We start from the raw sequence: 23,904 nt of genomic DNA, 5'->3' as shown, positions 1-23,904 counted from the left end.
TTGCTTTTTTGTGTTTGTTTTTCTTGGCGATGGTCTTGATCCCTGTCTCCTGTACAATGTCACGAACCTCCATCCATAGTTCATCAGACACTCACTCTATCGGATCTAGTCCCTTAAATCTATTTCCCACTTGCAGTATATAATCATAAGGGATTTGATTTAGGTCATACCTGAATGGTCTAGTAGCAGATTAAAGAAGAAAATCCTTAAGATCATCCCAACAGATGAGGAAAATATGTGATAAAATTTGATGACCATTTGGGATTGTAATTCTTAGCAAAAACTATGAATAGCAGGAACCTTTCTTAACATGATACAGGCTATCTACAGAAGCCTGCAGCAAACACCAATTTAATGGTGAATTGCTGAAAGTTTTTTCTAAAAGATAAAGAGCAAGATAAGAAGTATTTTACCACTACATCTATTCAGTATTTTACTGGAGGGTCTAGTCAGTCTAATATGATGAAGAAAAAGACAAAAAAATTAAAAGATATAAAGATTGGAAAAGAAGAAATCTAACTGCTATTATTTGCATTGCTATCATTGCCTATATCAAAACTGAGGAGAAACTGTATGTAAGTTGATAATAGACTTTAACAAGGTAGCTAGATACAAAAATCAGTATTAAAAAATGAATTATATTTCTGCATATTTTAAACAAGAAGTTTGAAAATTAAATTTTTTAAAAATACCATTTATAATAGCAAAGCAAAAAATAAAGCAGTGAATCTAGCAAAACATGTCTAAAGTCTTTATGGAGTATTATTATACAATTTTATTAAAAGACATCTAAGAAAACTTAAGAGAGTCACACCATGTTATTGCAAAGAGATGAAATGTTTTAGTCTCCCCAAACTGATAAACAGATTCATAGCAATTCCAGTCAAAGTGTTATTCATGGAATTTGACAAGCTGATTCTAAGATACAAAGCTGCAGTAATTAAGAAAGTATGGTATTGGCACATGATAGACAAGTAAATCAGTGAAACTGAAGCGACAACCCCGAGGCAGACCTGTGTATATATGTAAACTTGATGTATGACAGAGTGAGCACTGCTGGATGCATGGGAAAAGGATGGACTATTTAATAAATGAAGCCGGAATAAGGTTATCCATATGGGGAAAAAATGAAACCGGATCCTCTACCTCATAAAACATACAAAAATCAGTTCCAGGTGGACTAAAGACTTAGATGCTAAACCCAAGGGAATAAAAATTTTAGAAGATACTATATGAGAATATCTTTATGACAAGCAAATCAAAAAGCTTTCTTAAACAAGAAACAAAAAGCATACCCCAAAAGGAATATATTGATAAATCCTACAACGTTAAAATTAAAAACTTCTGTTTATATAGACACTACAAGGAGACTGGAAGATAAACTACAAAATGGGGGGAAATGTTCGCAACATATTTAATCAATAAAGGACTAGTATCTAGACTATCAGAGAAATCTAAAAATCAAAAAAGAAAAAGATAGGCCTAATGAAAATTAGGCCAATACAACAGACAGATATTTCACAAAAGAAGGGACATGAATGGCTAATAAACACATGAAAGGATGCTTAGATAACACTTGTTACCAAGAAAATGAAAATTACAAAAGAAACTCTTTCACAGCCTTATAGAATGTCAAATTTAAAATCTGAACAATACAAGTGTTGGTATGAAGGATGAGCTAGGGAATAAGTTGAAATAAACTGGTACAGCCACTTTGGAAAATAGCTTGGCATTACCCAGTGAAGTCTAACTGGCCTATAGCCATCCCCTAAATCCCAGCAATTCCACTCCAGAGTAAAAGGGCTTACTCAAAAAGTTGCACAAGTGTACCATGAAGCATGAACAAATATGTTCAGAGCAGGATTTTTCTCATAACCCAAAATGGGAACCATTCATCAACAATACAACACACATTACAATAGATAAACAAACTGCAGTCAAGTCACACAGCAGGAAAATAAACTATACCTATGTGCACCATCTTCCCTGGTGGCTTCCCTGGTGGATCAGACAGTAAAGAATCTGCCTGCAATGTAGGAGGACCCAGGTTCGATTCCTGGGTCAGGAAGATCCCCTGGAAAAGGGAACAGCAACCCAGTATTCTTGCCTGGAGAATTCCGTGGACAGAGGAGCCTGGGGAGCTAAAGTCCATAGGGTTGTAAAAAGTCAGACATGACTGAGTGACTAACACTTTCATTTTCTATATGCATCATCATGGATAAATAAAAAGAAAAGAAAAAACATTATGTGAGAATTGCAAGTAACAGAAGAACACATACAGTATGATTCCATTTACATACAGTTCAGAAGCAAGTGAAACTAAAACTAAACTTGGGATAAATACGATGGCAAAACCATAAGGGAAAGCAAGGTAATGATTAACACAATATTCAGAATTGTGGTTAGCAAAGGGAGGAGAGAAATATGACTGGAACTGCTCCTATAGGGTGCCTCTAGGAAACTGGTAATGCTCTACTTCTTAGGATTGGTGGTAAGTATATGCATGTTCACTTTTTTTATTATTCTTAAAGTATACACATATATCTTATATTATTGTAATATTTCATAAGAAAATATTTTTAAAAATAAACTTTATAAACATACAAAAAAGGCAAATAAGCTGGATAACTGAATCCAATATTTCCATTAAAGAATTAAAAAATAAAAAATCCACAGAGGCAAAGAAAGAAAACTAACCATTAGTTTTAGCAGACCACCCCAAAAGAAGCCAAGTTCTGTAAATAGAGGAATTTTTCTAACAAAAGTCAACAGGCTGAGAATTATTTTTCCCAAATGTGTTCTCATCACTTCTTCAGCTGTGCAAGCCACAAACTCAGGCATAATCTTCCAAGATGTCTTTTCCCTCTCTCCTCAAATTCATTTTAGTTTCTAAATCCTAATTTCCTCGTCAGGTTACATTCATCCTTTACAAGAACCTTTCTAGCTGGTACAATATGCAATTCAGACTATTACCCTAGTGATCTCCCATCATGTACCTACGATCTTTTTCCAGCTTCCCACTGCACTTAAGATAAAGATTCTTAACATTACACAGAAGATACTCTACAGTCTGGGCCCTGCCTGAAGCACCAGCCACATCCTGATCCATCCACACATACATACACCTTTTAGGTTTCAGACATTCTGGTTCCTTCAGTTTCTTGAACACATATAAAATTCCCTCCTGCCACAAGGCCTCTGCAAGTAGTGGACCTACTACATTCTAGGTGAAATCCTAAAATGTTAAAATTCACCACTTCTCTTAACTCCTGGTTGAGCAGATGCTCAATAATTATTTTTTCAAATCAGTAATTAACAATGAAATAACAAAATGATTCTTCACAGAATCATACATCTTGAGAAAGAACCTCTATCTCATCCCACTCCCAGATCTATATAATCATCCATTTCAAATTTCAATCATTTTGCCTCATAATGATAGTCATCTTTTTGTTCTTTCATACTATAGGTTAACAATGAGAAGCTCAAAAGCAAAAGACAAAGCCTCTGTAGTCCAAAGTGTCCAAGAAATATGTGCTACCATTGACAAAGGCCCCACCTTCCAAGTCAGGCTTCTCTCTCCCCACTAAGCAAACAGAACATACAACTAAAGCAGGAAGGGACCATTTCATAGCTAGCATAAATCTCAAGCTCCAAAAGTTGAGTTTCTATGTCTTCAACTAAGTTCAAGCAATTGACAGAGCCTGACTGGAGTCCCTGAACCTCAACTCCAGTTTCTTACGTGAAACAACCCCTTCCCAGCCATAATTCAGGCTGAGAATAAATATACTGCTTCCCTTTGGAAACAAGGATGGTTGTTCCTCTAAACTTCAGACCATTATTTTAAAAGTTTGGTACCCACAAAACATGATTTTTGCTACTGCTCCATATATTAAATATTAGTGAAGCTTAATATTTTTCTTAATAAACACAGATCTATACAGTTTTCCTGCACTCTAAAGACTGTTTTATGCTCTCCATGGCCTAAGATCACTTCACTTTGAAGGTGACTATAATAGATTTAGAAAATAAACATCTAAATTGTAACCACAATTTTACAGTATTAGAAAACTATACACGAAAAAGAGATAAGATAAACATAAAATAAAAATAGAAAACAGTACTCTTCATGAAAATACTACATCATTTTAACAAAAGAAGAAGCTTCTATGAGGAAATGACAACACAAGCATGGAAAAGCTGACACTTTCCTTAGTGTAAACCTTCTAAAAGGCCACACTGAGTGAAAACATCTAGAAATGGATCAGGAATTTGCTGAAACCCATCCATTTAAAAAAGAATCTGTCAAATTCTTTCAATGCTCTATTAATATTTATAATTTACAAGATAAACACTATTTCCTGGACTGTTTAAACTGAGAACAGCAAATAATCAATGATAAAATTATCTACAATAAATGTTATACATCACTTACAATTGAGAAATAAACTTCAGAGGCCCTTTTCCAACATCATTTCCCATCCCAGGCACAATACTCTCTAAAGCTCTATTTATAATTTTCCCAGCTTCTATTTATTCAGGAAAGTAGTCAGAGCAGGAAATGGGACCAGTCAAATGATCACAATCAATCTCATCACCTTCACAACATGCTGTGAATGTAATTAATCCTCTATTTATTTAGGGGACTTCACACCCCTTACATTAAGACAGCAACTCCCTGTTGGCTTAGGTTGAGATAATTATGTTATAACAAGGATTGGGTTTCAATCATATTTGGCAGAAGAAAAAGGAAACTGTACTTGAAGTTGTCAGTTTTTTTAAAAAAGCTTTCTTGTGACTCCATTCAAAGGACGCTCTTGACAAAGCTCTTCTTAAACAGAGCACTTTCTAAGTACGATAACCACACATACACCACATTAATCAATGTAAGCCTCTTCTCTGAATGAGATGTGAAGACCATCCGAGCACAGGGAAAATTCTATCTGAAGCAGAAAATACTGGTTTACAAAAGCTGACTACATCAATCCCCACCTAAACTCACTTGATCCTGCAGATCTTCTCCACTGAGAATCCTTCCAAGACCTTTGACATGCAAAAAGTACATTAGAGCAAGGGAGGTGAAGGAAAATACCAATTTGCTCACACAGTAGCTAATTATACTCCCTGTAAAGCCAGGGCTCCAGCAAGCCAAAATTAAGGATTTGAGAAGTCTGAAGCCAAGTATGCAGAAATGAAACGAGTAAGGACAGAGACAAAAACCAAACACAGCCACCCAGCTGTAGCTCTTGAATGGGCGTGACACACACAAACCTCCATGTAGCAATAAATGCAGGCACTTTCCGGTCTGGGAGCTGCCAAGTCACCCCTGCAAGTTTCTTTTTTACAAGAAATTGTATTCACACTTTCTCCACTAAATCCTCCACCTTTAGAAAATCAGTAAGAAAATATAAAGTCTTACTTTATTTTTACAAATCTGTTCTATTTTTATTAATCTAGCAAATTCACAATACCCACAGTACAGGTAGAAGTAAAAATGATAAATGAATTATGTCTTCAAATTTCTAAAAATTCTCCCACCTTCCAAACATATTTTTTTCCCAAGGTCTGGATTATAATGTTTGTATGTATTAAGCCCCTCAGGTAAATCTTAACATATCTCAATAATATTTTATTGCCTTTTGATAACATTTAAGCTCTTGAAAAAACAAAACAGGCAAGAAACAGAGCTTAACTGATCTGAGTTCCCATTCTTAGTAAAAAACAAAACAAAATGTGATATCCTGAAATAGGAAAAGGATGTTAGTTAAGAAGTAGGAAAATCTAAATAAATCAATGGGCTTTAGCTAACAATAATGTATTAATAATGGTTCTTTGTGACAAATGACCATACGGATATAAAAAGTTAATTATAGGGGAAACTGAGTCTGGGACATCTGGGAACTCTCTAAACCATATTCATAATTTTTCTGTAAATCTAAAACTATTCCAAAATAAAAAGGCTACTTAAAAAAAAAAAAAGGATATTACAAATTTTAAAAAACAAACAAAAACAACAACAACAAAAAGCTCCACAAACCTTGGAATGGTCAGATACAGGATTCTTTGACAAGTTTTCTCAATGTATATAGTTACAGGGAGCATTCGTATCTTTACAAAGGGTTATTTTGACCTGAAATCTTTAGGAACATTCATAATCCCATGATTCACTGGCACATTTCTTGTTAGAGAAGTCTAATGAAGAGCAGCAGTCCCCAGTGGGCATTGCTGAACTACTGGTGATAAGGTGAAGAACCATTAAGTAAATCCTTTCTATATGAAACCTCACTGAAGGGCTACAAGTGAATGGAGATTGGCATGTACTAATCTTTTCTTACGGAGATAAAACCCACTCCCATCTAGGATGAATTTGTGGATTTAATTAAAAATAAACAGTAAAACTGAAGAGCAACTTGACAGGCCAGAATAAGCACCTTACCAAGAATGATTTCAATTCAAGGGAGGTTTAACTTGCTTGAAATTCTGCACAATTGTTTCTTGAAATTTCTACACGCTAATCATTAGCAGCTAATGTAACACTTAACATTGTACCATTTGTCAGAGAAGTAACTTCCCCTGAAGAAGTGAAACCACCTAGAGTGCCTGATTATCATTTGGTTATGCCTGAATTAAACAGACCTCTGAAATCAGCCGCAGCACTGTATTTTTATTATGATCATCAATGACATGGGCAGCAGGGCTCTCCCTCAGCTATGGCTCAGATAGGTGCCATGAAATTACAGCAGTCCTCTTTGGTGCCACACATGCACCACACCCTGCTCTGAGAAAGGCCACCCACTAGTGACAAAGTGGGCCCTGGGACTATGTGTATACCACTTTAGGGGGCACATGCCCACTGTCATCAAGGCAACTAGACCAGAACACTGACCCACACTGGATCAACCACATGCTCCTCCCTTGGAATCATAAGCAAGTGACTCTAGTCCATCTCTACTGAAACTAGGCACATGGAAACTCAGAGCAGTGGAAAAGCCACTCTCCTTCTCGTGCGTCAAGGAAGAAGAGCGGCAAGGACTTACAGAAAGAAGCAACATGAGGGACACAGGTCACCAGAAAGTCAGCCAACTGTTGTACTTTGTGCCTTGAGCTCAGGGGTCCAACTGCACTCCCAGCACCTGGGTCCCAGAAGATAACCGAAAGCCTTCTGATAACGTCCCCATTTTTACTATAAAAGTCTGAGTGGGTTTCTTGTTTGTAACCAAGCGATTTCTAAGTAAAAATACTGTTGTAGTCTCCAGACGCTGAAGAGAGAAATAAAGGTTTCATATCTGGCCCTGTTACTAAAACGCCGGAACCCCAGGCTAACTGCAGACTCTCTTATTCAATAATAAGGGACACTAAAGGACAGATAAAACTTGTGATCCAAAAGCAAAAACGCCTCACATCCATTCTTGCCCTTCAATGCACCAGAGCTACAACCAGGAAATCTATTCTCCATGTTGCTTACATGTTTAACTTGTCTACTCCTCTGCATGATGCTGTTTGCCCAGCCTGGAATGCATCCACTCCTGATTATTATTATACTCATATGTGAAACAGTGCTGTGCAACCAGATACCATTTTTTATGTTTTGCTATTAATACACATCCTTTCTTTGTCCAACTCTTCTCCATACATCTTTTCCAGCTGTGATCCAAATGTTCCTGACTCTTTTTTTCACGGATACTCCTTAGAGATCTCAAATCAACATTTTAAAAACTGAACTCATCTCACCTCCCTTCTCCTCCATCCTATACCCTTCTCCAATATGATTTAATTTCAGCAAATGCACCTCCAACCACCTGGTTTACTGGCCAAGTCAAAATTCAGATCTCATCTTTGATTCTCCCACTTCTCACCGTTGCCTGAGATCCAGTTCTTACTTGGTCCTCTCTCATCTACCCCTGACCACTCGTCTCCTGCCCCACTCTCACTACCCTCACTCAGGCTACAACTGCCTTTTGCTTCCATCACCTTTTCTTCTGAAATCAGCCTTTCCAGCTTGAATCTGAGCTCTGTTCCCATGCCAGTTCATTCCCCACAATGTGACCTGATGGACTCTCCCAGAATCTAAATCTCACCATGTCACTCACATACATACCCAGCACTTAAACTCTTTAGATTCTCCATGCTCTTCCAGGATAAATTTCAAACATCTTCATGTGGCTAAGGCTCTATAAGAATCAGCCTTATTTCTTTCCTCTCATTCCTGTACCAACAGTCAACTAATCTGAGCTTTCAAGCTCTTTAAAAGGTCCATATTCTTTTGTCCCTATTGTCTGAAATACTCTCCATACCTGCTTCCCCATCTGCATCCGACCATCCCTTACTGACCTTTCAGCTCTCAGCTTCAACTCTTCCTTCTGGAAGCGGTTTCTGAGACCCTAAGACTAGGCATGTGGCCTTCTAGGTGGTTCCACAGCACCATACTTTCCCACTGCAGCCGCTATTTGGCTACAGAATAATATTTCCCCTTATATCTGTGTTTCCTGCTAGAAGGTCAGCTGCAACGTGGCGTGTCTCATGTTCACCAGAGTGGCTTTATCACCTCAGTTCCTGGCACATGGTAGGGCTCGATAATTAGTGATTAAAAAAATAATTCTACTTTTACATCCAATGCTGATGGTTTACCTCTGCATCAGTTACCACCATTCCCATGGCTTTTGGCAGATAAACCAGGAACAAGAGAAAGCCAGAAGAGATCTATACTCTTCTCAGGAACATAATTCTTTTCCCTACCAAAACACACACACAGAGGAAGCAACCAAAGCAGTATGAAGCAATATAAGGTTTTAAGTTTTCTAAAATTTTAAGATTTTAGTGCAGAAATAGCTTAAGTTTATTCACAATTGAGGAAATATTACTGAAACGCCAGTCTGTGTGTCTGATACACAGTGAGGCCAAACAATGCCAAAACATCAGAGTTTGGAACAGGAAAAAGTTTACTGAGAGCCTTGCAAGGAGATGGGTGGCTCCTGCCTTAAAAACCCCAAACTCTCTGAAAGTTTTCCTCACAGAAAAGGTGAGGGAAGGGAGTGATTAGCTGCTGCAAATTTTTTGGTACCAGATTCTTTGTTCTTGAGGTCATGTCAATGATGTTCCTATAAATCTACACTAAACAAATGTTATTCTCCGTTCTGACAAGAAAGAGCAAGGTCCCAGGGCATAGCTTTCACCCTCTGAGGTCCAGATCCTGGCTTGAGAGGAGAGGTTCCCGCAGGGCCAGGTACTCTGCCCCAAAACCTTCACATACCACTCGGCCTGGGTCCTCCCGCCAGTGCCCAGGTCCTGGCTGAGGAAGCAGGGCTCAGCTGGCAGCTCCCTCAGGGTCTGGTCCCCAGACCCTGCCCTGCTGTCATCATGGAGGGAGCCAGGCACCTAAGACCCAACTGACCCTCAAGTTCCTCAGGAAGTTGGAATGGCGGGGGCAGGGCGAGCAGAGCGCATGCCAGGCAGACGGCTGCGGCCTTCAGGTCACAGAGGCACGGATACAGAAGAGATTCACCCCACCTCAAAGCGGGCCCAGCCAGTGGGGTGCCTTGGCGAGGGCTCTGGAGCCCTACAGGACACAGCCCCCAGCCTGTTTCCTGGACCACCCAGCTCACGCGCTGGCCCAAGGCCAGGTGAGCTAGAGGCCACCGGGAGAAAGCCGGGATCCACCTCTTACCTCACTCTCCACCTCAGGACCACAGCTCCGCTGACGGCTGGCTGAATGGCTCACTAACGGTTGCTCTTTGACAATTATTCATTGTGGGAGGGGCCCAATGCAAAACTGACCAATGGCTGAGCAGGACCACTAACGGTCACTGTTGGACAGTCATTCGCTTGGGGGAGGGGCCCACTGTGGAAGCTGACCAATGAAAGGTGCGCAGCAACCGCCAGGTGTGCTAAGAGCTGCCGTAGAGCAGAACATGCTCTATTACAGAATCTGAGGTCCAGGATTTATCAAATAAAATTCTCTAGCAATGGAGCTGTTTACCTCTACAAACTTTGCACATTAGTGTCCAAAGGGCTGCAAAATAAGATTGCATTTCATGGTGGGTGGGAACAATGCAAAAAAGCAGTGAAAAAAACAAACGCACAAAGAATATTAATGAGAGTAAACCATTTATCTGGAGAAGGCAATGGCACCCCACTCCAGTACTTTCGCCTGGAAAATCCCATGGATGGAGGAGCCTGGTAGGCTGCAGTCCATGGGGTCTCTAGAGTCGGACACGACTGAGCGACTTCACTTTCACTTTTCACTTTAATGCATTGGAGAAGGAAATGGCAACCCACTCCAGTGTTCTTGCCTGGAGAATCCCAGAGACGGGGGAGCCTGGTGGGCTGCTGTCTATGGGGTCGCACAGAGTCGGACACGACTGAAGCAACTTAGCAGCAGCAGCAGCAAACCATTTATCAGTTCAATGTAAAAAGGTTCAGTGTTTCAAAGACATATATTTTCTTTTCTCCCCTATAACTACCTACCTTAAAAAACTATACCAGAGAAAACGAAGATATAGAATCTTCACGGACAAGCTCTGACTTACAGTGAAGTTAGCTGGGACTTTAGATTTTAATTACTTTAAAAAAAAATCCAAAATCTTTGACATAGAAAACATCATATTTTATCCTGTGTCATTTTAAAATACACCATGCATTAAAATACTAACACTGAATGCATTAGATGAAATAATGGAGTGACTTGCTAAAGTCTTATTGTCAATGAGAGGCAGGGCTGGAACATATTTTACTGTGTAAGCTTTTCCACTCCAGCTTATACTAAAGAGTGTAAAATGCTAAACTTTCAGTAGGTCAGAACTACCAGTGCTACTGGTGAGCACAGCCCACCAGAAGGAAATCAGGGGAAAGGCAAAATCTTATATAGCTAAAATGTAGCTAAAAATTTCAATAAAAATAGGTTAGAGCTGATTTATAGTTCAGTTGAGGGGGAAAAAAAAAGATGTGTTCCTTCAACTGGCTCTATGAGGCACCATTCAATTCAACTGAAATTTACTGTGCTCACAAGGGACTGTAATGGGCACAGATAGGTGCTTATTCACATGGATTTTAAATTTTTAGAGGAAGAAAGAGATATGCACCTAAATTACTACAATGAGAGGCAGACACAGTGTGTGCCCAAGTGATCTCTAAACCAAGTGCTATGGGAACATCCCTGAGGAAGACAGATAAATCCTTAATCCCTCTTCCTAAAGGAAAAGCTCTCTACAGGAAAGGTTCCCCTCTTCACTCTCTACCCCACCCCATATCATGGACAGAGACAACTGCTTGTCTAGGTGGCATATCTGGGAAAACATGCAACCTGGAGCCAGAAGACCTGAGATTATCACAGACATATCTCTTATAAGATATATGACCTCAAGCAAACCACCCCTGCATGCTGCTACCCAGGGTGTGTTTGCTGTAGGAGCCACCACACTTGAAACTTACAATGCAGCTTACGATGAAGGATAGCATGAAGCATTTCTTTTTAGAAAAGTAATGTGCAGAGTCTATAACTTGAAATAAAAATACACGAGCTTCAGTTTTTAAGACCTGCAAGTGTGCTCTACAGGACACAAATGTTACAAGGAAAACTATGAAGCACTAAAGCAAAACCTCATGGTAACTGTTGTCCTAACTTCATTAATTCACCATAAGAATGACTTTGCAGCCCATATTCCAGTAAGTTTTTGCCAAAGTAAATGTCTGACTGTAAAAACGGAATGCTAGTCAGAATGTAGCACCTGTCTGGTATTTCAAATAAAATTTTATACAGTCATTATTAAAAATAAAAAGCATCAACTAGAGACTAAGGAAAATGCAGAACTATTTTAATACATAAAAATAAGGCACTAGATTTCACTAATTGTTTGGAAAAGAAATGAGATAGAAAGTGAAAGAAAGGAAGAAATTAGTTATGAAAATTATGGACATTCACCATAGTATTATTAATTCAAAGTTCACAATTAAGATGATACTAGAAAGCTCAATTATTCTGTGTTTGAAAAATCAAGAATGATATTAGAAAATTTAAAATTCAGTTCTCTTACTTCAAGGGGGAGGGGAAAATAGGTAAAACATAACACACAAAGTGAAAACAACACAACCTACTTAGAGAAAGGGACATTACAGTCAAATGATAAAGTTGAAAATTTCTTTTCCAAAGCAACTTGAAGCATTCCTGTTGTTTCTCTCTTCTATTCTGCTCCCTATACATTAACATCTTTTTAAAAATTACTGTCACCACAACAATGACAAGTAGCCTAAGAATGTTATTTGATTTCCGGCAACTTAAAACAAAGGGAAAACTTTTAAAGCGAAAGAAAGTCCTATTAATCCCCACATCAACTTGAGGGTATTACACTCTTCTACTTCAATGAAATAAGATCTCTCTAGTCAATAAAGAATGCCACAAACAGAGCAAGGAGGCGCTCTCAGAAATGGGATCCTAGCATAAACTTCAATGCTCATTACATGCTTATAAAATCCTCACCCTGAAAGAAAAAAGAAAAACCTAAACCCTCACAAATAGACTTTTCAATTTAATTTTATTATGAAAACAACGGGAAATGGCAGCAGGGTATTTGATAAGCTCAATTAGCAGAAGGATCAAATGAAGTGATGACATACCATTATGACCTCAGGGGTTAAAGATGCAATTTTCCATCTGGTGAAATCTAGATTTCTACTTCGAATGCTGACACCACCTGCTGTATGCTATTAGGCATTATCTTGAGCAGTCCCTAAGCATTTTGCTTACAACAGGTATAGCCTCAAGTTTTTTTCTTACTTCACTCTGCAATATAATTGCTTCCCCGTGAACAGAAATCAAAAATAAATTCTGTATAATGGCTTGTTCAAAACAGGCATTAAAAGCCATCCTAACGCATTCATTTACCATTCACAGTAATAGTAAAAATATTATCATTTATCTTCTAAGTCACAAATGATATTATGCCATCATTTTCTATAGCACCTAAGAATTATTCCAATCAAAGGCTCTTTTTGTATGTTCTCAATTAACAGTCTCCTGCTACTAAGATGGATATTTTAGGCATGTCTGATAAGAATCAGGTCTATAGAACATTCTTAACAAAATGAAAATTCATTGTATTTTTAAACTTGATAAGCCTCCTTGAATGAGACAATGGTAAACAATTAAAAAATTTTTTTTACATACCAAGTTCAAGGAGCTCATTTCTTAGTGTTCAGACCCTTGCTGCTGCTGCTGCTGCTAAGTCGCTTCAGTCGTGTCCGACTCTTTGCGACCCCATAGACGGCAGCCCACCAGGCTCCTCTGTCCATGGGATTCTCCAGGCAAGAACACTGGAGTGGGTTGCCATTTCCTCCTCCAATGCACGAAAGTGAAAAGTGAAAGTGAAGTCGCTCAGTCGTGTCCGACTCTTAGTGACCCCATGGACTGCAGCCTACCAGGCTCCGCTGTCCATGGGATTTTCCAGGCAAGAGTATTGGAGTGCAGTGCCATTGCCTTCTCCGTTCAGACCCTTAGATACATTTAATTAGGCTCTGAAAGTTGTTCTTATACTCTGATAAAGGATTCCATTTGCCAGTGATTAACCAAAGAGGGCACAGTTATTTTGATTAGGTCTCTATCCTGTCATGTTAAACATTTGCTAGCACACACACTCACATTCACACTCCCCTATAAATAAACTCCAGATACAGGTTCAGATAGAACAGTCTTGTGATTTCATTGGGAACAGTCAATAGCGTAACAATGAATAGTCACAACTGTTTAACATTTATTTTCCAAGCTATTGCTAATTTTTTCTAGAAAACTTCACCTTTCTGTCATCTGCACCTCCTCCCTAAGCAACTTCACCAAGTACCCCATGTTGATCCATTACTTCTCAAGTATTTGGTAGGTGTAGAGGTTTCTCTCTCATTAAAACTAACCTCCAGGTTATTTCACTTTCTTCAGTGTTTCAGAAATGGGAGCATGTAGCATACATAACTCAAAACTTACTTGGCTTTCTGGATCCACACACAGTAGTCTGAGATGTAGAGATCATTTAGAATATAAGCTGGGTCATTTTCCTGAAAAATTTTGTGAATGTCCAGTAGACACTTTAAAACTGCACTTTTCCCTAAAGGAAATTGAAAAAAATAAAATTATCCTCAAGAAAAAAAAATCTGATTTTTTTAACTGAGAAATTCACATATGGAGGAGTAACATATGTATAGCAGCTCAGAGTTTTAATCATTTTAAAATATTTTTCATATTATTTTATTGCAAGATATCGTATCAGTATCATTAAGTCCAAACCTTTTTATTTCTTTCCTGAAGAATTATAGAAAAATCTTTATACTCTATTGTTACAGTTGATTAACTATGGTTACCATAAAAACACCATAAGATATGACAAGGTACATTAAAATAACAAGGAGAGAAGTTATCATAAGTAAATGAATATTTAAATGTATCATAGCTTTAATTAGATAATGTTTCCCTAATTCAAGCTTTCAAAATATTATGGAAAATTATATTTTCAAATGTCTCTATTTCTTAAATCAATATTTTTTGTCAAGGAATTACCTAGAACAAACATAAATTTTTCCACCTTAAAGAACTGAAGAAAACTCAGACTGAAAAATATAAAATATCATAACTCTGCTTCAAAAACAAACTGACAAAATCACTTGGAAAAAAGGTATCAAGTATCGAAGTCTTGTCCAACTTAATTACTTCCTGTTTGTTCAGTCCTGTTCAGTTCAGTCGCTCAGTCATGTCCAACTCTTTGTGACCCCATGGACTGCAGCATGCCAGGCCTCCCTGGCCATCATCAGCTCCAGGAGTTTACTCAAACTCATGTCCATTGAGTCGGTGATGCCATCCAACCATCTCATCCTCTGTCATCCCCTTCTTCTCCCGTCTTCAATCTTTCCCAGCATCAGGGTCTTTTCCAATGAGTCAGTTCTTCGAAACAGGTGGCCAAAGTATTAGAGTTTCAGCTTCAACATTCGTCCTTCCAATGAATATTCAGGACTGATCTCCTTTATGGAGAAGGCGATGGCACCCCACTCCAGTACTCTTGCCTGGAAAATCCCATGGACAGAGGAGCCTGGTAGGCTGCAGTCCACGGGGTAGCGAAGAGTCGGACACGACTGAGTGACTTCACTTTGACTTTTCATTTTCATGCATTGGAGAAGAAAATGGCAACCCACTCCAGTGTTCTTGCCTGGAGAATCCCAGGGACGGGGGAGTCTGTTGGGCTGCCGTCTATGGGGTCGCACAGAGTCGGACACAACTGAAGCGACTTAGCAGCAGCAGATCTCCTTTAGGATGGACTGGTTGGATCTCCTTGATGTCCATGGGACTCTCAACAGTCTTCTCCAACACCAAAGTTCAAAAGTATCAATTTTTCAGTGCTCAGCTTTCTTTATAGTTCAACTCTCACATCCATATATGACTAATGGAAAAACCACAGCTTTGACTAGACGGACCTTTGTGGACAAAGTAATGTCTCTGCTTTTTATATGCTGTCTAGGTTGGTCATAACTTTTCTTCCAAGGAGCAAGCGTCTTTTAATTTCATGGCTGCAGCGACCATCTGCAGTGATTTTGGAACCCCAAAAATAAAAGTCTGTCACTGTTTCCACTGTTTCCCCATCTATTTGCCATGAAGTGATGGGACCCAATGCCATGATCATAGCTTTCTGAATGTTGAGTTTTAAGCCAACTTTTTTACTCTCCTCTTTCACTTTCATCAGAGGCTCTTTAGTTCTTCTTTGCTTTCTGCCATCAGGGTGATGTCATCTGCATAGCTGAGGTTATTGATATTTCTCTCAGAAATCTTGATTCCAGCTTGTGCTTCATCCAGTCCAGCATTTCTCATGATGTACTCTGCATATAAGTTAAATAAGCAGGGTGACAATATACAGCCTTGACGTACTCCTTTTCTTATTTGGAACCAGTCTGTTGGTCCACGTCTGGTTCTCACTGTCGCTTCTTGACCTGCATAAAGATTTCTCAGGAGGTAGGTCAGGTGGCCTGGTATTCTCATCTCTTTAAGAATTTTCCACAGTTTGTTGTGATCCACACAGTCGAAGGCTTTGGCATAGTCAATAAAGCAGAAGTAGATGTTTTTCTGGAACTCCCTTGCTTTTTCGATGATCCAACGGATGTTGGCAATTTGATCTCTAGTTCCTCTGCCTTTTCTAAATCCTGTTTGTTAAATGAACCTAATTTTAACCCAAACCCAAACCTACAAAAGGAACCTTTCACAACTCAACAACAACTCTCTAGGTGTTCCAAACTTCAAGATAGTCCCTGAAATTTATCAACTATAAGGCAAATTACTAAATCTACAGTAGTAGCACTTACTTTGATCTGTGAAATACAGCATTTTCAGTTTAATTGCTTTATTCTTATCTTTATAGTCCTAAAACATGAAAATACTGTCTATTCATTTCGTGAAGACACTGGATGTGCTTTCACTGACATTTCCCAACTGACTTTTAGACATAATAAAAGCATCATGAGCTGCCTAATAACACCTCAAGATGCCAAAATTGCAGCCACTAAATTTTGAACACAATTAACCCTAGAAACTAAGCTTCGAAAGAGCAGGGACTTCTATTTTTTTCAGTGGTTAATCCTCAGTATCTAGAACAGAACCCCATAGCAGCAGATTTTTGATTTAAGTATTTTAATGATGAATGAATGACACAGTAATCACCTGCTTTGTGGTTGTTTAGTTGCTAAGTCATATCCAACTCTTTTGTGACCCTGGGTTGCCATTTCCTTCTCCAATGCATGAAAGTGAAAAGTGAAAGTGAAGTCGCTCAGTTGTGTCTGACTCTTCACCTGCTTAAACCCTTGCAATTTCGCCAATCACCTAGCCTCACACACCAAGCTCTGATGATTTTTCCCTGGAAATGCCTCTCAGAGCTACCCTTTCTCCACCACTTCCCAATAACCCATCCTCACTCATCCTAGATTATAAATTCTTCTGCATTCGTCAGATTGCAGACTTTCTCCTGTCAAGCCTTCTCATACATTTTGATGCACTGTTTTCATCAAGTGGTTCCCTGCACTTGCTTGCAAGGCTCTATGGACCAGTCTGTGGCTTGATCGGTTCCTCACATCTGGAAGGCCTTAACTTTTTCATTTCACCTAGTAGAATTCTAGCCTGCCTTCACAGCTCAGCTCCCTTCAGGAGGCCTGGACTGACTTCCCCAGGCATCACAATTATTGACCCAACCCTGAAAAGGAGAGAAGTGGAAAGAAAACACGGTTGATTCTCCCTATAACCTCCCTTGCTCATTTCAAAGAAAGAGAAACTTTCTTTGAGACTCAAGGACCATAAGATACTCACAGTGCCCTTGAGTGGAGGATCTAAATTCTGATCTTATTGACTCCGGAAGCTACCCACTGTGCTCTGCTACCCATGTGTTCTTGGCCCATTTGGTTATATCACATTTTTATTATTCAGTAGTTAAGGGGGTACTAAATTCAAAACAGAGACCATGTCTTTTTCAAAAATGTTCACAATTTATGTGGCTTCCTTATATGCAGAGGGAAAGAATGTCAATAAACACTTCACTGCTCAATGGGTTAAGAGAAATAAATACTTAGAAGGCCTAAAACTACATTTGGCTAAGTCAAGGTGTTTGTGTCTTATCAAAGTGGCCCAGGGTAACTGTACCTAATGAGTGTGGATCTCCATCTCCCCACCACCACAGACCTACTTTAATTACAAAGTAGGTAACCTTGAAGGCTAAGTTTGAAGACAGGAGGAAGGAACCCAATCATAACTCACAGAACTGATGAAACCAAGTTAGCCATGTTATTCAAACAGGAAAAAATCAAGGGAGAACTAAGGAAACTATGAGAATTTGGGGAAACAGTTTAAATTGCAACAGAGAAAAAAATTGTCAGGGCACGCATATGCCAAGTTCTTACTTTCCCTCTCTCTCTTGTTCAGGGGGTCGGGAGGGGGGACACGGAGTTTTATGACAACTACTAACTTAAAGGTTTCAAAGTCAACCAAAAAGACATTCACTTGAAGCTTACATAAGCTCCTCTATGGCATGATGCCCCAGAATACTGCCTCTCAATATGACATGCCCTACTATGACATGAGAGTTAATAGAAAATGCAAGATTTGGAGCTAGGTCACCTCAGATGGTAAAGAATCTGCCTGCAGTGCAGGAGACCCAGGTTTAATCCCTGGGATGGGACGATCCCCTGGAGAAGGGAATGGTAACCCACTCCAGTATTCTTGTCTGAGAATTCCATGGACAGAGGAGCCTGATGGGCTACAGTCCATGGGATCGCAGAGTCAGACACGACTGAGCAACTAACACTTTCTTCTTTCTCATAGCAAATAATTCAGTGAGTGAAGAAAAGGGGTAGGTATGCCAGCTTGGAGGGTGGCATGTAAAGGAGCAGAGACTTAAAATGGGGTAGGTTAGGGGAACAACAGAAAGAGACCATTTAGATGGAGCGATAGTTCTCGTAGGGAAACGGGGAGTAAACAGATGAGTTTGGCAGAAGTGAGACTGTGACAAGGAAGGGAATTTGAAGGTGATCAGGCAGGACTGTGGGGACAAGACCTAAAGGCAGCTGTGGGCAGTAGTGAAAAATGACCCTACACACCAGAGATTTTCTGAAAAAAGAGTGTGGAATTAAGGTTACATGTTTAATGAGAATTCATTGCAACCATTACCTAATGAAATTATAGGAGCTCTTTTCTACTTGCTAGATGGGATGCTGATTCATGAATCACTGAATAAAGCAAATTAAATATTTTTTTTTTAAGAAATTTCCAAGTTTCATTTAACAGACATGCCTAAAGTGAGGTTGCCCCTTGCTAGGGGCCACAGGCAAGTTCAAATCTTCCAGTTGTCACAAAATAATAACAATAATAACAGCAATGACCAAAGAAATCAACTTTTAAAATTTAAAGTGAAGTTACACTGTACTTATGTTCTGATCTCTATTTTCTTTCTTTTTTTAAAAAAAGACAAATACACATGGAAAAAAATCTTAAGCCTGAACACACTCATATTTCTATAGTCACTGAACAAACGTGGGAGTCTGATGTGTGTCGGGCATCGTTTCACACATGGGATTACAGTTGTTTATTTTTCTTTAAACTTTCCCTTATTTTCTTTTTTTTTTTTAAATATAGTTTATACTTACTTTAATTTTATAGTTCATAACTATGTATAATCTTACTGCAGTAAGGGCAAATTCTACAGAGATTCACAGGCCAATCACATTAGGCATTACTAGGACATTCAAAAACTACCTCCTGTATTGATGTACCTCATATATGGATGCAACTTCACTTATCTTATAAGTTTGAGTTTTTTTTACAGCTTAAGATCATTTGCTATTTTAGATGCAGCAGTGTTCTTAAAGGCAACAGATGCCCTGGATATTCTCTAGAAGCAGAACCCACTGAGGGACAGCCCTGACAACCTGAACTTCTCCCACTGCTCAAGGCTATCATGGCATCTCCATGGACACAGAAATAACTTTCCCCTATTTTCAAAATTCTCCACAATAAACATTTAGTAATTTACCAAACAGATATTCCTGACTACAGAGCTAACCCTTGAAATACTGACAAAGAATGTGAAAAATTTTTAATTCTTATTTCAATCTTCTTTACCTTGTATTTTTGAACAATAGACAAGCAACATTTGGATCAGGTGATTCTAGAAAATCACATGTGAGGCAGTTTTAGGCATTCTTTCAAAGTTTATGTTTTCATTGTAAGTCTTATTCAAACTATTTTTGCAGTGTGCTATGTGACAAATAAGCTAACAGATAACTAGGCTACTGGCAGCTGACACTCTAGAACCAAAAGTACATTAAAACCATCCTGCCCCCAACAATGTATACTATTACTCCAAGGACATATTTGATCCCGTGTATTCCTACTAAATCACCATAGGTGACTGCAGCATCATAGCTAAGAAGCTTGGGAAGCATGCACTTTTTTTTCTTCTCTGTTTTACATCTCTTACACTGACTGCTCTTTCTCTCAAGTTGCCAAGCACTTATCCAAGAGCTATGAGCAAAGGAAAGAGCTGGTCCATCTTCAGACAGTCACACGACCACTGGCTAGAAGGGGACTCAATGTACCTGCCTCCCTGTGGGGTTGTAGCTAGCTGTGGGCTAGTTACACAACACATGGGCCTAAAAAATTGTTCAGACCTAAATCCAAAAGAATCATTTCTGCTCCAAGGCACTGCAGATGAGTGACCATTTTCCGCCAGTTCACTGCCTGGCCCGGAGAACAAAAAAGCAGGTACCTTGCATAATAACCACAGTAACTAATTTCACTGCAGTGATACACTAACAGACCTCTCTGATGAGTTAAGGATTCTCTATGCTCACCTGGTCCTCAGTGAAGCCAACTCTGTCCATGGAGGAAAGACTTTTGACACCAAGATTTCTCTAAGAGTTTTAAACCAGTGAAGGGACTTCAAAACTAGAAATACAGCACATAAATGGACAAGTTCCATGCACGTTTCACTTCTGGGAAAATGACTATCTAATGACAACAGAGAAACACAACACCACCACCAACAAACACATGATAGTAACAATCAGGTGGGCAGTAAACAGTGTTTAACACAGTCTCTGGCTATGCATTCTCCAGCATTCCTTTAATGGGAATGTAAACTAAGAACAATATGCTTTCCTGTTCTGGGCAGATGTGGCATCTCAGGTTAATACATCTTAAACCAGAGACAAGATTGAACTGTTCTAAGTTAGAATCCATTGGCTATCTGAGATCCTCCTATTAGCTGACCAGGTTTGACCATAATCATTCAGTGACAGGCCAGCTCATGGTTGAAGGCTCTTAAGAAATGGCTCCCATCTCTAGGAGATTAGAAGAATAGTGGATATGTTTACTGGCTAAAAGCCAGCATAGAAAAAATAACATAAATTGCTAACTCTATACAGTAAGAGCAGAATTTCTTTTCAACTCTTGGTACATTATAGCTATGATATGACTGTGTTTTCTGGGTATAGTTCTGTCCTTTAAAGTTTTGAACCATACATAACAAGAAGTCAAAAAGAGTAAAGGAGAAAGAAATGGTGATTCAAAACATCTGAAAGAAAGCACTGGTTGGCCTTCATTTGTAAGAGCATCTCAAAATAAAACCCAACATGGCTATCATCTTAAAATGGGTAACTTAGTAGATGCCTGGCTAGAATTCTGGGATTTTGATGAGACCATATTATGAGGAGGGATAATTTATGAGTTATCTTTAACATTAATTTTCAGAGATCACTGGACCATAAAAAGGGATGACAGAAGAACTATATCAAAGTGATCAAAATGAAGAGAATCAAAGTGTGGGAATTTGCTTCAATGTCAGGCTCTGTTAGAAAGTAGCATAAAGTCCTTAACAACACAAACATGAGTTAGTTTAACTTTATGAAAGCTTCTCAGTTATTAAATTACATATGTGTTATTAAAATTCTACATGTTATCTGTATAGCCACAAATGAAATCAGCAAAAGCAAACACATACTTTATAAATGTTCCCTTTGCCTAGAAAGCACAAACCTCAACCCAAACCTAATTTTCCATCAAGTCTCAACATGGGCCATGCTTCCTTAGGAACTGGCTGCCAACTAACTGCCCAACCCCACCCTCCTCCACCCAAGCTAGTTTGGGTTCTTTCAAAATGCCCGTCACACTGTCTGTTAATTAATAGCTACCCACCAAGTACTCTCTATATACTGCATCATTTAACCCTACTAGTTTGGTGCTTTCTTGCTCATTTCATAAAAGAGGAAACTGAGGCTCAACCGAAGGTGTTAGCCAAGCTCACAGCTAGGAAACAACAGCCATGATGAACATAGGTATGTCTGCGTCCCAGCCACTACATAATACATAGTGTCACTATTTATCACCTTCTGTGGCAAACCTCTTGATGGGAAAGAACACAGCTTTTCATTTGTCTTCCAGAGTCTAAAACAATGTCTGGCAAACGGTAGGATCCTGTTCAGTAAAGGCAGCTTGCTAATGTAACCCAGAGTACACAAAACTTAAGTTTAAAACCACTTGGTCAGATTGCTCAGTTAACTTGTACTAGTTATAACACCTTTGTGATCTGTACCCAAAAGTCAAGGTGTCCTGACAGATGTGTGGTACACAACATGTTTGCCTTCCCTTTTTATTTCTATTCCCAACAAGAAAAGGATGTAGCTGTGCCAACTTTCTCGTACCACCACACCATCTGAAGTTCAAATAATGAATTTAACCCAAGGCTGCTTTTTGCCTTTTCTGCTCTAACAGTCTCTGCTAGATTCGCTGGTTTGAAAGGACAGCCTTGACATTCACTCTATGCTCCTCTTTAAGTCACCTGTCAAAGCCAGCAGTTGTGTCAGTGTAGAAATACATGGCCTGATGTCATCAAAATTACATAATGGCAGCATGACTAATTTCCATTTCTTTAGACAGTTAAGAGTGAGGCATCCAAGTTCAAGGTAAAACATTAAAAAAAAAAACCCATCCACACAGTAAGTATAAAAGTAGACAGGTCAAGAAGCTGAACATGCATGGAGAAAAAGCTCTTAGAACAGCTGCGATCTAGATCTCAATTTTTTTAAAAATCCATAAGCATCTAAAACTTAATTATGCAGATAAAATTGCATTTCAACTATTCTGCCATGAATATGGCATGGATCTCAATGCCTGGTACCTCAATTTAAAATAAACTCTTTGTATTGCTGCTTTAATTAATATTATACTTCATTTTTCCCAGTAGATATTAGTATGAAAAGTTCTGACTTTTTTTTTTTTTTTTGCAATTAGCTTAGTTTCAAATTGGGAAAACTGAGACTGGACATGCAGTCAGAGAGAAGAAACATACAGGAAGAAAGACCGGATTAAACATGCAGTCAGAGAGAAGAAACATACAGGAAGAAAGACCGGATTTCTCAAATGGCGTGTAAATGGGAAGAACAAACCTGGTCTGACCAGATTTACAAGTCCCTTTTGGTGACATCAGAAAATTAAGTAGAAAGAGAGGTAAGGGATCTGGGCTTTGTTGTGTTTGGATTTTCTAAGTTTCTGGTCATAGTCATTTAGAGAATACAGGACCTCTACCTCCTCCCCAGCCCTCATCTTGGAAGCTACACTGGATGAGACTGAACCTAAACCGTGATGGAAGGAACGGACACCTGGTACAAGGCCTCACTGCAGCTGAACACGGGCTTGCTAAGTCGCTTCAGTCATGTCTGACTTTTTGAGACCCCATGGACATAGCCCGCCAGGCTTCTCTGTCCATGAGATTTCCAGGCAAGAATACTGGAGTGGGTTGCCATGTCGTCCTCCAGGGGATCTTCCCAACCCAGGGATGGAACCCGTGTCTCCTGCTGTTCCTGCACTGCAGGAACAATGGGTCCATCTCATCCTATAGGGGGAGAGAAACGTAACAGGATGCCCATCAATGCTGGCCACTCTTTAGGATGGAAGGCAGCCAAAGACCTTGGCTCACTTGGAAAGGGCTCTCCTCCAACCCCAAATACAGCTGATCTTTGAACAATGACAGGGTTAATCTGGCCTTTGTATCTACAGTTCTACCCCATCCACAGATTCAACCAACCATGGACAGTGGGGCGCTACAGTATTTTCCACTGAAGAAAAAAATTCACCTGTAAGAGGACCTGAAAGCATCAGTCGCTCAGTCGCATCCAACTGTTTGCAACCCCAAGGACAGTAGCCCACCAGGCTCCTCTGTCCATGGACTTCTCCAGGAAAGAAAACTGGAGTGGGTAGCCATTCCCTTCTTCAGGGCATCTTCCTGATCCAGGGATCAAACCTGGGTCTTCCACACTGCAGACAGATTCTTTACTATCTCAGCCACCAAGGAAGCCCATAAAAGGACCTGCCCAAGTTCAAAGTCAAGCTTGTTCAAGGGTCAACTT

The 23,904-nt window shown here is 39.3% G+C and overlaps 1 protein-coding gene across 1 annotated transcript in view; it reads right to left on the bottom strand.

Moving 5' to 3' along the window:
• The window catches only part of SHQ1 (SHQ1, H/ACA ribonucleoprotein assembly factor), a 101,990-nt gene that overhangs the window by 32,066 nt on the left and 46,020 nt on the right, over positions 1 to 23,904 (bottom strand). The window contains exon 10 of the mRNA XM_005910916.2: positions 13,967 to 14,087. Coding sequence (XP_005910978.2) covers positions 13,967 to 14,087 — 121 coding nt within the window. The remainder of the gene's footprint in view (positions 1 to 13,966; positions 14,088 to 23,904) is intronic.

This window comes from Bos mutus, chromosome 22 (genome assembly GCF_027580195.1).
Source record: "Bos mutus isolate GX-2022 chromosome 22, NWIPB_WYAK_1.1, whole genome shotgun sequence".
NCBI lineage: Eukaryota > Metazoa > Chordata > Mammalia > Artiodactyla > Bovidae > Bos > Bos mutus.
The sequence above is the reverse complement of the archived record's forward strand: the minus strand, read 5'-3'. Positions and strand labels throughout refer to the sequence as shown.